Source organism: Cervus canadensis, chromosome 26 (assembly GCF_019320065.1).
Source record: "Cervus canadensis isolate Bull #8, Minnesota chromosome 26, ASM1932006v1, whole genome shotgun sequence".
Lineage (NCBI taxonomy): Eukaryota > Metazoa > Chordata > Mammalia > Artiodactyla > Cervidae > Cervus > Cervus canadensis.
This window is the reverse complement of record NC_057411.1, coordinates 2,422,582-2,439,743: the sequence shown is the minus strand read 5'-3', so window position 1 is coordinate 2,439,743 and position 17,162 is coordinate 2,422,582. Positions and strand designations below refer to the sequence as shown.

Genomic DNA, 17,162 nt, shown 5'->3' with positions numbered 1-17,162 from the left:
CTACCTGTAGTTCTTTTTTCTCCCTTGGAGCCCTAGAAATTTGGTTTAACAGCCATCTCTGGAGACATCTGTGTTCTTGCTTAGCTATGGATTAAAAGAAAATTAGGTTTTTATACTAGAGCAGAACTGCTCACAATATTGTCCCTGAATCCTGTAGAGAAGCATTGGAAAAGATCATGGGGAATGTGTACCCCCTTCTGGGTATACAGAGCCCTGTGTTCATTTCCTATTACTGCAGAAATGAATTACCACACACTTGGCATCTCAAAACAACATGAGTTTATTTCCTCACAATTCTGGAAGCTAGAGTGTGAAATCAAGACATTGGCAGAGCCCTGCTTCCACTGGAAGCTCCAGAAAAGGATCCTTCTTTGCCTCTTTCAGCTTCCGTGCCTCCTGGTGCCCCAGGCTTGTGGCTGCTTCATTCCAACCTCGGTTTCCACATCACCGTCTCCCCGTGTCTTCTCTGTCTCCACATCACCATCTCCCTCGTGCCTTCTCTGTCTCCACATCACCGTCTCCCCAAGTCTTCTCTTCCTCTGTCTCTAAAGAGACACTTGTCATTGGATTTGGGGTAAATCAGAAAATCCAGGATGATCTCATTTCAAGATCTTTAACTTACTTTTATCATCAAAGACAAGACTGTTTTTCTAATAAGGTCACACTCAGGTACTAGGAGTTAGGATGTGGGCATATCTTTGGGAGGGACATTCCTACACATAGGCCCCTCCCACTTCTTATGATGAAATTCCTTATCTACTTGGAGATTGAAATATTGGGCAAAGTACAGGCAGGGAGAAACAGAACTGGCAACCTTCACCACTACCATTATTTATTCCTGTGTTCAAAGTTCAAAATACAATTGTTAAGTATTTTATATGCTAAAGACCTGCTGAACCTTTTCAGTCACTAGTATGATGAATCTACAAAAACAAATCAGTGACGGTCATCCTAGGTTGCTTTAACAGATAAGATAGGTGGTATTCTGGCTAAGGAAGTGATTCCTCCACTCAACCCTGAGTCCATCATTGGAGATGTTTCGAACAGAAGCCAGTAGGTCATCCCCCAGCATGTCATAAAGAGGATTCTTGCTCTTGGTGAGAATCTAAGATCATCACCCAACTCAAATCCCTGTGACTTCTTAATAAGTTTAAAATCTCAGTCATGTGGGAACACCAGACACCAGAGAGTGGATTCCTTTTCCTTGAAGAATTTGCTCAGTTTCTTCCTTCTGCCTGGATTTCTTCCAACCTGCCCAAATTTCATTTATCTTTCGTGACCCTCCCTGAGGACAATCTGTTCCAAGAACTTTCCTTGACTGTTCTGAGCCACACCACACTGCTTCCTCACTCTATTCCTCCACACTTGTCCCTGGCTCCTATTTTGGAGGACCATGCTTATTGTGTGTTTTCTTACACTGTTTTAAGTTGGTTTGTTTGTTTATATGAAAGCTCCATTTTCTTAATTAGACAAACTCGTTGAGGATGAAATTGAATTGCCTATGGGAACTGCCACAGAAATGCAGACAAGTGTCAGGAATGTAAGAGGTAAATACTGTAGAATTGAAACAGTAGAGAAATGTTGAGCACTTAAATATCTTCCTCCACCTTGTCCTTTCTTCCTTAAATCTTGGTTATATGTTAAAAAAAAAAAAAAAAGCATTTCCTAAGTATGTTTAGGCTACCCACTCCAGTATTCTTGGGCTTCCATGGTGGCTCAGACGGTTAAGAATCCACCTGCAATGCAGGAGACCTGGGTTCAATCCCTAGGTTGGGAAGATCCCCTGGAGGACGGCATGGCAACCCACTCCAGTGTTCTTGCCTAGAGAATCCCCAGGGACAGAGGAGCCTGGCAGGCTGTGGTCCATGGGGTCACAAAGGGTCAGACACGACTGAGCGACTAAGCACAGCGCAGCACAAATATGTTTTTCAGCCGTGAGTGTAAGAAGACCAGTCTGCTTCCTCACCATACTTCTCATCTGACATCAGCCCTGCCCAGGACCCTGCGGGAACTGACTGCAAGGGCCATGAGCCGCTGGTCAATGCAGAATATTCAGCCTAGATTTTGCTGTTGGCAGGGGTCAGTTCCATCTCAGTATGTTGGTAGACCAGGAAGTGGAAGGATGTCTTTTATGGGCCAGAGTTCTTACAAACAAACCCAAGTTTGAAAGATGTGCCTTGACACCGCAGGGGAAAGGCAGTAAAATTTTCTGACAAGATAGACAAAGCTCCTCTCCAAGAGGAGCTGGTGAAAGTCCATCACTGATTTCTAAAACTTGAATTTCTTCTCATTTAACATTCCCCTTGTTTTTCCCACTTTCTGAACATCTTCTCAGTTATTGACTCCAGATATATCACATGTTCTCTTTTTAGTTCAATTTTCCTTTAATTTCCTGACTATATTTCAACCTCTTTAAAGATCATTTGTATTTTTTTTCTGTCTTTTATAGTGTTGGCAACACTATACAGACAGGTGTCATTTATAGACTGTGTTAATGAATTACTCTCTCTTAGAGACTGGTGATTTAGATATTAAGTAGGAGCAGAGCTAACCCTGACCTATGTAGCCCGTACACACCTGCCCTCCCTCTTTCCCCTCTCTTTCCCCTGCAATGCATATGGTACCCCCGTCTCCCCACCTCCACTTCCAACCCAGGCTCTTGGTTTGAAGATAGTTTTTATCTGGTGCATGACTATTTTTATTCAGATCACTAAAGTACCTGGAAACGGAAATGTAAGTCACTTAGTCATGTCTATCTCTTTGCAATCCCATGTACTGTAGCCCGCCAGGCTTCTCTGTCCATGGAATTATCCAAGCAAGAATACTGGGGTGGGTTGCCATGCCCTTCTCCATGGCATCTTTCTGACCCAGGGACTGAGCCCAGATCTCCTGCATTACAGGCACACTTTTTACCACCTGGGTCACCAGTGTGCTAAGTTGCTTCAGTCATGTTTCTGAGCCAGCAGGGAAGCCCATCAAAGACCCTGATTTCTCCCCACTACAAATGTAAGTTAAGGTATAGCCCCCAGAGCATTTGTCTAGCCTCTTATATATCTTAATTCAAAGTTGGTATTTATAAAAAAAAAAATGATGGCACTTTGATACCTGCAAGTCTCACACAATTTATCCATAATTTAACATGTAACTATAAATTTACATTGTTTAATAGAGAAAGAATGAAGCAGGGCAAAGGCCAATGGAGTTTTGCCAAGAGAGCGCACTGGTCATAGCAAACACCCTCTTCCAACAACACAAGAGAAGACTCTACACATGGACATCACCAGATGGTCAATACCGAAATCAGATTGATTATATTCTTTGCAGCCAAAGATGGAGAAACTCTATACAGTCAGCAAAAACAAGACCGGGAGCTGACGGTGGCTCAGATCATGAACTCCTTATTGCCAAATTCAGACTTAAACTGAAGAGAGTAGAGATAACCCCTAGACCATTCAGGTATGACCTAAATCAAATCCCTTATGATTATACAGTGGAAGTGACAAATGGATTCAAGAGATTAGATCTGATAGAGTGCCTGAAGATCTATGGACAGAGGTTCGTGACATTGTACAGGAGGCAGGAGTCAAGACCATCTCTAAGAAAAAGAAATGCAAAAATGCAAAATGGCTGTCTGAGGAGGCCTTACAAATAGCTGTGAAATGAAGAGAAGCAAAAAGCAAAGGAGGAAAGGAAAGATATACCCATTTGAATGCAGAGTTCCAAAGAATAGCAAGGAGAGATAAGAAAGCCTTCCTGGGTGATCAGTGCAAAGAAATAGAGGAAAACAATAGAATGGGAAAGACTAGAGATCTCTTCAAGAAACTTAGAGATACCAAGGGAACATTTCATGCAAAGATGGGCACAATAAAGGACAGAAATGGTATGGGCCTAACCTAACCCTCTTAATACCTAGAAGATATTAAGAAGAGGTGGCAAGAATACACAGAAGAACTAGCCAAAAAAGATCTTCATGACCCAGATAATCAAGATGCTATAATCACTCACCTAGAGCCAGACATCCTGGAATGTGAAGTCAAGTGGGCCTTAGGAAGCATCACTACAAACAAAGCTAGTGGAGGTGATAGAATTCCAGTTGAGCTATTTCAAATCCTAAACGATGATGCCGTGAAAGGGCTACACTCAATACGCTGGCAAATTTGGAAAACTCAGCAGTGGCCACAGGACTGGAAAAGGTCAGTTTTCATTCCAATCCCAAAGAAAGGCAATGCCAAAGAATGCTCAAACCACCACAAAATTGCACTCATCTCACATGCTAGTAAAGTAATGCTCAAAATTCTCCATGCCAGGCTTCAATAATACGTGAACCATGAACTTCCAGATGTTCAAGCTGGTTTTAGAAAAGGTAGAGGAACCAGAGATCAAATTGCCAACAACTGTTGGATCATCGAAAAAGCAAGAGAGTTCCAGAAAAATCGTCTACTTCTTCTTGACTGACTATGCCAAAGACTTTGACTGTGTGGATCACAACAAACTGTGGAAAATTCTTAAAGAGATGGAAACACCAGACCACCTGACCTGCCTCTTGAGAAACCTGTATGCAGGTCAGGAAGCAATAGTTAGAACTGGACATGGAACAACAGACTGGTTCCAAATCGGGAAAGGAGTAGGTCAAGGCTGTATGTTGTCACCCTGCTTATTTAACTTATATGCAGAGTACATCATGAGAAATGCTGGGCTGGATGAAACACAAGCTGGAATCAAGATTGCCAGGAGAAACAGCAATAACCTCAGATATTCAGATGACACAACCCTATGGCAGAAAGTGAAGAACTAAAGAGCCTCTTGATGAAAGTGAAAGAGGAGAGTGAAAAAACTGGCTTAAAACTCAACATTCAGAAAACTAAGATCATGGCATCTGGTCCCATCACTTCATGGCAAATAGATGGAGAAACAATGGAAACAGTGACAGACTTTATTTTGGGGGGCTCCCAAGAATCACTGCAGATGGTGACTGCAGCCATGAAATTAAAAGGCACTGCTCCTTGGAAGAAAAGCTATGACCAACCTAAATAGCATATTAAAAAGCAGAGACATTACTTTGCAAACAAAGTTTCATCTAGCCAAAGTTATGGTTTTTCCAGTAGTCATGTATGGATGTGAGAGTTGGACTATAAAGAAAGCTGAGCACAGAGGAATTGATGCTTTTGAACTGTGGCGTTGGAGAAGACTCTTGAGAGTCCCTTGGACTGCAAGGAGATCCAACCAGTCCATCCTAAAGGAAATCAGTTCTGAATATTCATTGGAAGGACTGATGCTCCAATACTTTGGTCACCTGATGGGAAGAACTGACTCATTTGAAAAGACCCTGATGCTGGGAAAGATTGAAGGCAGGAGGAGAAGCGGACAAGAGAGGATGAGGTGGTTGGATGGCATCACTGACTCAATGAACATAAGTTTGAGTAAACTCCAGGAGCTGGTGATGGACAGGGAGGCCTGGCGTGCTACAGTCCATGCGGTCGCAAAGAGTTGGACATGGCTGAGCGACTGAACTGAACTGAATAGAGAAAGATAGAGTTTGCCCTGACTTTGGCAATTTCTTTCCCCCAATAATCTAATTTAGGTGTTGAAGCCAGAGCCAGGGCAGTGGTTGGACTGATAATCATTGTAGAAAGGGAGGCAAGGCCATTGGTGTTACAGGAATCTATCGGCATTGTCCCACCCTTTTGCTCAGAGGGTGTATATCTGTCTTCACATTTCCAGACTATGTTCCTGACTATGTCTATGATCTGTACTGTCTCTGTACTGAGACATGGCCACAGTGACCAGTTCGAAGCCAGCTCTGCAGCCATTCTGCCCTGCGGAGCTTCATCCAAATTTTAAAGCATCATCAACAGCAGGAAAACCTTAAGCTCAGTTTCGTTTTTTTTTTTAGGCTAATTCTTTTTTTTTTTTTTAATTTTAAAAGTTGAAGTGTAGTTGAATCACAATATCATGTTAGTTTCAGGTATATAACACAGTGATTCAGTTTTATATATATATATGTATATTTTCCTCAGGTTCTTTTACTGTATAGGTTATTAAAAATATTTAGTATAGTTCCTTGTGCTACACAGTAGATCCTTGTTGGTTATCTGTCTTATATATAGTGGTGCATATGTGTTAATCCCAACCTCCTAATTTATCTCTCCCCCAAGTAGGGCCAAGTGTCACATTGTTTGTGTAGCAACAGTTCACACAGTGTCCTTCCTTGAGAGAACTCTTTCTATTACTTGAATGGGCTCTCTTATATACCCACAAAACAAAGCTCTTTCAGGATTCAGTTGTTTTGTCATTGTTTTGGGGACCTGGCCTTAGGTTACATTTTCTTCCTCTCATTTGAAGAAAGTTCTTCCTCCTGCCTCCTGAACCCGTCAGCAGATTGCTCACCTGGTGCCTCTATCAAGCATGTATCAATACAACGATCAGTCAGATCAATTTAGACCTTGGTTAAAAGTTAGTGGTGCACCTGTGACAAGGTTGTAATTCTTCGCTTTTGCCATTGCAGCTGACTGGGAATCAGGGCAGGTACAAGGAAAATATTGAGACCCACAGAGGTGGTTGGAAGCAGAGCTGAGTCCTAACCATGGCCTCAACACACAGCTCTCTCTACCTGAGTCTCTGAAATAACAACAGTGACAGGGCCATGGGTCGGTGAGGCAAGTGCAGCGCTTACCTTTGGGTATTAATTTTAAGGGGACCCCCAAAACCCTGGTAATTGTGATAAGTACTGTTTTAATGCATTATTTTAAAAAACCAAAATTAATGCAAAAACCCATGATGAACAAACGATTAACATTTAAATAAATACAAGGATCAGTAGCTCAAGTTATCTAAAGATTATTTAAGGTTATCACTTAGTCAAAAGAAATTGTCAAACAGCAGTTTCATCACTTGAAAATCAGACAAAAGAATAGGTAGATTTTTGAAAATAGTATTGCTGGGCTTGCTTTCTTTAAAGCCAGGAAAGTGAAACTATGGGGAAAAATTTTTGTTTTTAGTAAAGTAAAATACTTAAAATAATGTTGTACATTTAATATATGTGTTTTTCATGTTTCCCATGTTTTTTCAACTATGTTAATGATCTAGGGGAAATTAACCATTAAAAAATACATATGTATGTCAGGACTCATATCTCCTTTGGCCTTAGGCTGCAACATAGGGACTTCCTCGATGGCTCAGTGGTAAAGAATTCGCTTGCAGTGCAGGAGATATGAGACATGGGTTTGATCTCTGGGTCAGGAAGATCCCTTGGAGGAGGAAACAGCAATCCACTCCAGTATTCTTGCCTGGAAAAATACCCCATGGATAAAGGAGTCTGGCGGGCTACAGACCATGGGGTTGCAAGAGACAGACATGACTGAGTGACTAAGCACACACTACATATTGCAACGTGGGCCATGTAGCTCTGGTGGGATAAGTGTATCTGTTATTTAGGGATGTCTTCAGTGGATTTTTTCCTGTGTTTGTCATAGGCTAAGTAGGAATTTTCTATAAGCAATGCTTTCTGGCAGATAAATGGAAAAGCCTAATGTTCCAAGGTGACTGGCTAGTAAGCCTCCTTAGGTACATTTTCCTTCTCAAGCACTTGTGCATCTTCTTCTTTTTTAAAGCAGCTGGACAGGAAGAGGTACAGAGCATTTGAAGTTGCAGAATTTCTAGTTTATTCCATCACCTGCCCCTTCATCAGCTGCCCTTGGCCCTATTTTCATTTTTTCATTAATAGTGAATTTCAGTGAAAGCTCATCAATGTTTATCCTCTGGATGGGAAAAATGATCTCAGATTTACCATTTTTTTAAAGTGGTTTCCATTGCCCTTGTGTTATGTATGTCAGGATATTGTAAAATACCAAGAGTTGTCAAAATAAAGGAATGTTTACAAACAAATAGGAGAGCACCAAATTCCCCAAATACCATTCATTCTTCAGATCAGATTATATGCTGAGAATTCTAGTACTGGAACTGTTTGGCCATTAAGGACTTTATTTTGTTTATAGAAATCTAGCTAATGCCAGTAAATATCATTGCATTTTCTAAACTGCTCCAAGCCCTTGCTTTTGCCTTTTAAAGCATCTACTTCTCTACTTCATTAGCCTTAATTTTTTTTTCACTTCCGTGGCCAAGAATTACTAATAGCTTCCGTCAGGGCTCAGGGTAACGTCCCCTGCTCAGCTCCGGCAGGACTGCAGTAACAGCCAAGGTGTGTATTGCCACCAAGAAAGCAGACAGAGGCAGTCTCTGGCTATGGGAGCAGTTGGTTACTCCCATTTCACTCTGTCTTGGAGGCTGTCCATACATTGCGGGACGTACACTGATACGTTTAGAGCTTGCTTTAAAAGAGTGTGGTCAGGCTCTTGGAGTCTGGAAACCTAAAGGAACGTCGGACACACCTGAGGCTGCTGAACCTATGGGAAGACTTGGGGGCTATCTTCAAATAACTGAAATGGATTTAAGGAATTAGACATGCTCTAAATGGCACCCATGAAGGGGTTAGGTGAGTTCCAGAGAGAAAAAATTTTGGTCAGTATATAGACTTTCCCTCCCTAATAGGTTGTTGTCATTTAGTCGCTCGGTTGTGTCTGACTCTTTTGTGACCCCATGGACTGTAGCTCACCAGGCTCCTCTGTCCTCAGGATTTCCCAGGCAAGAATCCTGGAGCAGGTTGCCATTTCCTCTTCCAGGGGATCTTCCTGATCTAGGGATTGAACCTGTGTCTCCTGCATTGGCAGGCTGATTCTGTACCACTGAGCCGCCAGGGATGCCCACATCCCCGAGTAGTTATTTATCCTTTAACTGGAAGTTTTTATCTTTTGACTACATTTACCCACTCTAACTCGTCCCCCACTCTGGTAACTACAAATATGATCTCTCTTTTCCCAAGTTTGTTGAAGTATACCACCACGGTAGTTCCTGGTGCAGCACGTAGTGACTCAATATTTCTATACATTACAAAATGATCACCACAATAATCTGGTTACAATATGTTACCACATGAAGATATTATAGCATTATTGAGTATATTATTTTATAAAATATGAAATGCCTTCATTTTGTAGCTGGAAGTCTGCACCTCTTAATCACCCTCCTGAAGGCTGTTCTTAAGGCCACTAAGTTTCCAGTCTATTGAATTTTCCAGTGCAGGTGACAATGTACATACAACCTCTAATGAGCCTCTTGGTTGCAGATGGTGCTGACTCACATTTGCTCTGAAATGTATCTTTGTTGTCAACCAGAGATGTTTAGAATTTCAAAGTTAGGTAGAAGAACTTCTGGACAGATTTCAGGCAAGATGAAGTAGTGGGAAAGGAAGCAGGGATTAAGGACAAACAGAGGTGGACATTGTTATTTTTCCTGGCACTTCCTGGCATGACCCTGGTGGACTGCACATCTCTGTAAACGTCCCCTCAGGCTTCTATTCTTCCCCAACTCAGAGACGAGGAGGAAGGATGGTTCCTCAGTCACAACAGTGCTGTATCAAGGCAGAGTAAGATATCCACCCCACCCCCGTACACATACTCAAGGAAGGAATCTACTTCCTGCTTTTTCTCACTCCAAACTGCAAAAAAGCCACCTTGCATGTGCCTTTCTCCTTACCCCAGCTAGGCCCAGACTGCTGAAAGCTGACATACAGACTAACGTGTATGGACAGACCCTCTTGCTCCCTCTTAGGGGACAAAAGATTTTGCCTTTTAAGCCTTAATGAGTTTCTATAATTTCTTCTCAGTTCATCAGCAAGGCACATATATGTCCAAAAACATGACACATCATACGTATTTATAAGATGTAAACTGGAAATAAGAAACATCAAGTAAATTATATTAATCATACTTTTAAAAGTCTACCTATTTCTTTTTTTGGAATCCAAACTGCTTTTTTAGCCAATTCTCTCATAATCTGTGTCTATTCATATGGGCTTTATTTAGTCTAAAGCAAAGTTGAAAAATATATACAGCAGTGTTTACATTAATATTATATGAAGAATCTGGTTTACTCACAAGAGTAAGTGCCAGGGAATTCAAATTGCTCTCAGATAAAAAAGAATGAAAAGGAAAACAAATTGGTGTTGGAGCTAAAACCTGCCATTTTTGCTTACTCCAATCCACTTATCCTGTCTTAGGCATTTTAGCACTCAGTAAAGTCAAAGAATCTTTTTATTCAGAGATCTTGGAAAACTCCATCTGCAACGGGGCCTACAGGGATTTTTAACCTTATAATTTCCTGGGGCTCTTTTATTTGGTTCAATTCCTGGGTCGGGAAGATCCGCTGGAGAAGGGATAGGCTACCTGCTCCAGTATTCTTGGGCTTCCCTTATATCTCAGATGGTAAAGAATCTGCCTGCAGTGCGGGAGACCTGGGTTCAGTCCCTGGGTTGGGAAGATCCCCTGGAGAAGGGAAAGGCTATCCACTCCAGTACTCCGGCCTAGAGAATTCTATGGGATCTCAAAGAGTTGGACATGACTGAGTGACTTTCACTTTCCTTTTTACTTTTTTTGGATCCTGACTGTTCCTAGACAGATGCTGGAAGAAAAGGAGCAATGTTGTGAAGAGCAGTAAGGAGTTATGAGCCCCTGCTGGTTCGTTCTTTTTCGGTGTAACTGGCAAGTTACTTACCTACTACACCCAGTTTCCTCATCAATTAATTTAAAAACAAAATCCCTGGGGATTTGTAAGGATTAAATAACATAATCATATATATACATGTATATATATAGGCCCCAGAAAAAAAAATTTCCCCAAAGCCAACCACCCTAAAATACTTCAAGAAAACACCTCTATTATATTAGCACGGAACCATAGGACTCTGTTTCTGAAAGGGATTTCATAGTATCTAGTCCGGAGGATTTTTTGGTTTTTGTTTTCCTTAAGCCATGGTCCTTTGAGCAGAATCTTATGAGAAACCTAATGTGTGAGATGAAAGTGGAGCTGGTATATATGTACCACAGCTTCCTTATCCATTCGTCTATGGATGGGCATCTAGAGTTGCTTCCATGTCCTGGCTACTATAAACAGTGCTGCGATGAACATTGGGGTACACGTGTCTCTTTCATATACACCATGGAATATTACTCAGCCGTTAAAAAGAATTCACTTGAATCAGTTCTAATGAGATGAATGAAACTGGAGCCCATTATACAGAATGAAGTAAGCCAGAAAGATAAAGAACATTACAGCATACTAACACATATATATGGAATTTAGAAAGATGGTAATGATAACCATATATGCAAAACAGAAAAAGAGACACAGATGTACAGAACAGACTTTTGGACTCTGTGGGAGAAGGCAAGGGTGGGATGTTTCGAGAGAACAGCATTGAAACGTGTATATTATCTATAGTGAAACAGATCACCAGCCCAGGTGGGATGCTTGAGACAAGTGCTCGGGCCTGGTGCACTGGGAAGACCCAGAGGAATCGGGTGGAGAGGGAGGTGGGAGGGGGGATCCGGATGGGGAATACAGGTAACTCCATGGCTGATTCATGTCACTGTATGACAAAACCCACTGAAATGTTGTGAAGTAATTAGCCTCCAACTAATAAAAATAAATGGAAAAAATAAAATAAAATAAAAATAAATTTAAAAAAAAAAGTGGACCTGGGTTTGGGTGGAGTGGAAAATTGGACACAGCCCACCATCCCCCTTCCCTTCCCTGGAAGAGCCCGAGGCATCTGACACACCTTGCAGAGCACAGTGAGAAGAAAACCAAACATCTGGTCCAATTCCACCTTTTCACCGACGAGGAAACGGCCCAGAAGTGTGACATTGTTGTTACAGTGGTCGGAGCAGAGCTACCACCTGTATTCCTATCACTCTTCCGTTCAGCACAATGAGAAAGAATATGTGGGAGTACTTGACCCAACTCTGAGTGCCGAAGACATAGGGTTTTAGTTCAAAATATGTGACCTTTTTTTTCTATAGCAGATGATAGTCTTTTCGATGGCCCATTTCCATTTTCATGTTTATTTTTGAACTGTTTTTCATGCTACTGAAAGCATTTCCTGTGTGGTTCTAATATCTTCTCTGAGCCTTGAGGACAAATAGCAGCTGTGTAGGTTTCTATGAAATTTGACTATAAACAGCTTCACCCCCTCCTGTATCCTCTACCTTTGTCTCCAGTGATCTCTTCTGATGCTAAATAAAAGTCTGTGATTTCTACACGCTTTCACATTTGGGGCACTTTACTTCTACCTCTTGACCAGAGTGTTCTTCAAGGCTTATTAACACAGTGCAGAAATGTAAGCTGATTCAGTACAAGTTTGAAGTCAATGTATTTTCTTTTTGAGATAAGGCTATCTTTGTACAAACAACCTCAAACTTTACTTGGAAAAGAAAAAACTGTAAGGCAGTTTATGACTGCTGTGCTGTTTCTAAACATGGTCAGTTTCCTGTTAGGAGATTCATCTGTCTTTATGTTTCTGCGGAAACCTTAGTCATTTTAGTTACTTTCGGAAAAGAAGAAAGTTGAGTTGAGGGCTGGGATACTACATGATTCTTCATTGTCATGAGTGTTGACCTCGAGTCCCCTAACGCTGACCTGTCTGCACTGCTTACCAGGGTTTCTCAGTACTGGGTCATGTCCCATCCCCTGGGAAGGTCTGGGGACTCCAAGAGGGTAGGCATGTCCTTTAAAGCTCTCTTGAAGGTCCCCCACACAGCCAATTTGCTACCTAGCTCAAGATTGGTGCTCACAAAATGCTTATTGAAATCAGATGTTTATGATTATCATTGTCACTAATCTCACACTACTGCAGCTCATTAATAAAAAATATTGAAGGCAAAGAAAAAAATGTTTATTGACTGATCAGGAGACTTTCCTAGGTGTTGATCAGGCATGTTGAGATCTCCATTTTAAACTCCTGTACCAAAGGAAAAATAGCTTCCCTGGTGGCTCAGATGGTATAGAATCTGCTTGCAATGTGGGTGACCCAGGTTCAATCCCTGGGTTGGAAAGATCCCCTGGAGAAGGAAATGGCAACCCATTTCAATATTCTTGCCTGAAGAATTCCATGGACAGAGGAACCTGGCATGTTACAGTCCATAAGGTTGCAAAGAGTCAGACACAATTGAGCGACTCTTTCACTTTTCACCAATGGAAAATACATAGTGTGATAATATTCTACTAGTTTGAAAATATATGTATAATTGAATGAAAGAGAACTATGAGAACAAAGCAAAAAGACCCGTGACAGGAACTATACCTTTCAGTTTCCAGGCCAAATGAGCTCAGCTGGAGACAGAATGACTTCAGTAACAAATATATGTAAGAATAGTTAATATTTATTGGGCACTTACTGTATTTCAGGCATAATTCTAAGGAGTTTTATGCCTCATATGTCATTTACTCCTCACAACACCCCTCTGAGATAGGCCATTACAGTATTATCTCCACTTTATAGACATGGAAATAGAGACTTAAATCATTGGTGTGCCGTGGCGGTAGGATTGGCCCAGGCAGCGTGGCTCGGGAAACACCTTTACCGTGAAGTAACTGAATAAATGAAATACACGCAGAAGAAAACAATGCTTTCATCATCATAAAAATACAACTGCCTCAGCAGCTCTTATTTCTTCTCAGATGATTTAGTTGAAGACTATGAGGTGTCCTTTATTTTCTGGGTTTTAGAGAAAAGTAGTGAAGAGAGATAAGAGAAAGCCATGAGCACATTAACTTTTTCCTCTTGTCGTGATCTGACAGAGAACTTCACAAATCACTCGTCTGTTTTGTCAGGGCCTGTTTCTGGACATTCTCAGATTTCTCTCAAATAATTTTCACTGCACTAATATGAGGACGTTAGAGGTAAGTATTATTCCTACTAAGATAGGTAGTTAAGCTGAGGCATAAGGAAGCCAGGCTTCAGGTCACGTCAGTCAGTCACCAAGTGGTCACTCGGCTCAGGCCTTCCTAGTCGAAGCTCAGTTCTGTCCACCGGCAGCACCGCTAAGGTCCATAACCAAGATAGATGAGCAGTTCTTTCTTTCTTTCAGGTTTGTGGATGGCTCCTAGAAGATCCTGACTTACTCTGGAGGAAATACTGTTTTCCTGGGTTGGTTTCCTGTCTTACTGCTCCACCCACCCCCAGTTGACCATGAACCAGCCAGATCCGGCTGAGGACCCGGATCCCAGCCCTGCCCCGCTGTGTGTGGTGTGTGGCCAAGTCCACTCCCCCGAGGAAAACCACTTCTACACCTACACGGAAGACGTGGACGACGACCTCATCTGCCACATCTGTCTGCAAGCTCTTCTGGACCCTCTGGACACTCCATGTGGACACACGTACTGCACCCTCTGCCTCACCAGCTTCCTGGTGGAGAAGGACTTCTGCCCCGTGGATCGCAAGCCCCTGGTTCTGCAGCGCTGCCAGAAGTCCAACATCCTGGTCAACAAGCTCCTCAACAAGCTGCTGGTGACCTGCCCGTTCTCGGACCACTGCACCGAGGTGCTCCCGCGCTGCGACCTGGAGCGCCACTTTCAGACGAGGTAGGGAGGGGCTGCCCTGGCGGCCCAGTGGTCAAGAAGGCGCCCGCAGTGCGGGAGACCTGGGTTCGATCCCTGGGTTGAGAAGATCCCCTGAAGAAGGGGAAGCCTACCCACTCCAGTGTTCTGGCCTGGAGAATGTACAGTCCATGGGGTGGCGAAGAGGCGGACACGACTGAGCGCCTTTCACTTTCACTCTCTAGGGAGGGGCTGCCCCTCGGCCAATCCTGAGAAGCCCCCCGCCCTCACGGCTGCTGCTGCAAGGGCTGGGTGCTCCCGGAAATGCCTGTTTCTTTCCCTTCTGCTTTGCCGCCACTGAAAGGATTCATTCAAAATAAGAGGCGGCTGAGGCGTTCTGGCTGTGGTTCGGTGTGAGGAAACAGCGCGCGGGGTGTGAGTGTGTGTGGGTATGTGTTTATACAGTGGGGAGATTTTCTGATAAAATATAAATAATATAAAATTTGCCATTTTAAAAGCATTTTAAAGTGCGGCTCAGAGACGTTAAGTACGTTTACACTGATGTACAATCACCACCAATAACCATTTCCAGGGTTTTTTTCATCTTCCAGAACTAAAACTTCATATCCATTTAAAAAATTAAAATAAAACCCCCTTATTCCTTCCTCTCCAGCCACGGGCAACCACCATTCTGCTTTCTGTCTCCATGAGTTTGACTGCTCTAAAAACCTCATATAAGAAGCACCATTCAGTATTTGCTCTTTTGTGACTGGTTTATTTCATTTGGGTGCATCTGAAATGTGAAAGATACTGGAGAAGCTAATGAGCAGCTTTCTCATCTTATTTTGTGAGGCTTCAGGTTCCCAAAAAGATTTTCTGGAGGGCATTGCTTGCCTTTTTATGTAAGAAAACAAATCCCTCCCAGTTTGTCCCATGATTTGCTCTGTAGGAGAAATACCAAAGCCCAGCTACCCTTTGAGGAGACACAAGGTATTTTCAATTAAGTTTTTAAGAGGAGAAACTTAGAAAACTTTTGTCCTTCTAGTGATTTGTTCTGCAAGGTTTTCAGCACAGGTGTGCACTGATGCAGAAGTGTGGTGTGACTACTCCCGCCGGTGGTCAACACCTCCCGTTCCACCATCTACCTCTTATTTCACCCACTCACACTGTTGTGTTCCTGAGCGTACTTCTTGTGGACAGCCTCGGGGGTGGTCCTGGGTCTCAGCGCAGGAGTTCCTCTCTTAGAGCCTCTGAGGTGCTTAATAAGACATGAACAGTAATACCAGAGTTATTTTGTAAGAGGAAATTTGGAAACTGGTATTTATCTTGGTTCCTGTTGTGACAGGGGTGAGAGGCAGGTGCGGGTGTTTTTTTTCTAAAGGTCACATTCCTTAAGCCCTGAATCTGAGTCTTTGTCTTTGGGGACGTGCAGAATCTCTAACATGGAAGTTTGCATCCAAAGCACCCGCCTGGGTATAATGCTTCATATATGTTTTCCATAGTAATTACTCCGATGAACATACTTTCCCCCCCTAGATGTTGAGCCAAATGCATCTATGTCAGGTTCGTGAGTTGCCTCTGGCCCTCTGTGATCTCAGGTGTGTAAGCTAGGATGTGCCCAGAAGGAAGCATGGCCAGAGGAGAAGGGGTAAGGGAGTCTGCGTGTGACCTTAGCTGCAAGTTTTGCCTGGGTAGGGGAGGCGTTGCCTGCAGGGCAGTGGGTCTGGGGTCAGAGATGAGGTGGATGCAGACAGATGCTGACACAGGGCCAGGGCCGAGACTGCAGCCACACCAGCTCAAAGAGGTGAGGAGCAAGAGGAGGAGAAAAGGCCCTGGGAGACCGCCCTGCCCTTTCCCATGTTGCCTACTTTGCCGTTTATATAATACATTTGTGTTTGGGAGCTGTATGCGATTCCTGCTTTGCTGTAACAATCACAAACTTAGTGGCTTAAAACAATGCCAAGTGTGTTACCTTCCAGTTCCGAGTATTCGGAGTCCAACACAGGTCTCACTGATGTCAAGGTGTTCGGAGGCTGGTTCCCTTTGGCTCTGGGGAGAGTCTCTTTCCTTGCGGCCTCCAGCTTCCAGAGGCCCCTGCTTTCCTTGGCTTGTGGCCTCTTTCTCCATCTTCAAAGCCAGCAGCCTAGAATCTCTCTCTCTTCTCTCCTTTCCCTCTTTCCCTTCTCTCTCTCTCACTCCTCTCCTTCCATCACCACATCTCTTTCTATGACTCTGATCCGCCTGACTTCCTTATATAAGGACGCCGGTGATGACACTGGGATCCACTCAGTGAATCCACCTGGATAGTTCAGGCTCCTTTCCTCATCTCAGGATTTATTTAGTCGCATCTGTAAGTCCCCTTTGCCGTGTGAGGTGACACATTCACAGGTTCTGAGGATGAGGAGGCAGACTGCTTCGGGGAGGGGCGTGGTCAGTATTCTGCACTACTGGAGTTTTGCAGGGGAGGGACAGAGGACAGAGACGAGGAGAGAAATAGAAGCGCTCTGAAGAGAGAGAGTGAAACAAGCAGCCCTTCCTCCTCCCCTCATCAAACACTGATGTGGGGCCAAGAATATCCCTAAGAACTGGGATAAGATAGCACGGGGAGCTGAGAGCAAGGCTGGAAAGAAGTAGTTCCAGGGGAGGTCTGCAAAGAGGCTGGTGGGGCGGGGGGCTTCTGGGGTCTAGGAGAGAGATGACTCAAGTGCACCTCAGCTGCCCACACCGGCTGC

The 17,162-nt window shown here is 43.3% G+C and overlaps 1 protein-coding gene and 1 long non-coding RNA gene across 6 annotated transcripts in view; one reads left to right on the top strand and one right to left on the bottom strand.

Annotated features, from left to right (window-relative positions):
* Positions 1-17,162, top strand: part of LNX1 (ligand of numb-protein X 1) — a 183,653-nt gene that overhangs the window by 60,698 nt on the left and 105,793 nt on the right. For all 5 annotated transcript variants that reach the window (XM_043447589.1, XM_043447587.1, XM_043447588.1 and 2 more), the window contains one exon: positions 13,983-14,475. In XM_043447589.1, the coding sequence (XP_043303524.1) occupies positions 14,084-14,475 (392 nt within the window). In that variant the 5' untranslated portion in view covers positions 13,983-14,083. The remainder of the gene's footprint in view (positions 1-13,982; positions 14,476-17,162) is intronic.
* LOC122427998 lies at positions 265-15,671 on the bottom strand. Its single transcript, XR_006265626.1, has 2 exons — positions 15,596-15,671; positions 265-545 (listed from the first exon to the last, which is right to left on the bottom strand). It is a non-coding gene; the product is annotated as an uncharacterized LOC122427998 (long non-coding RNA).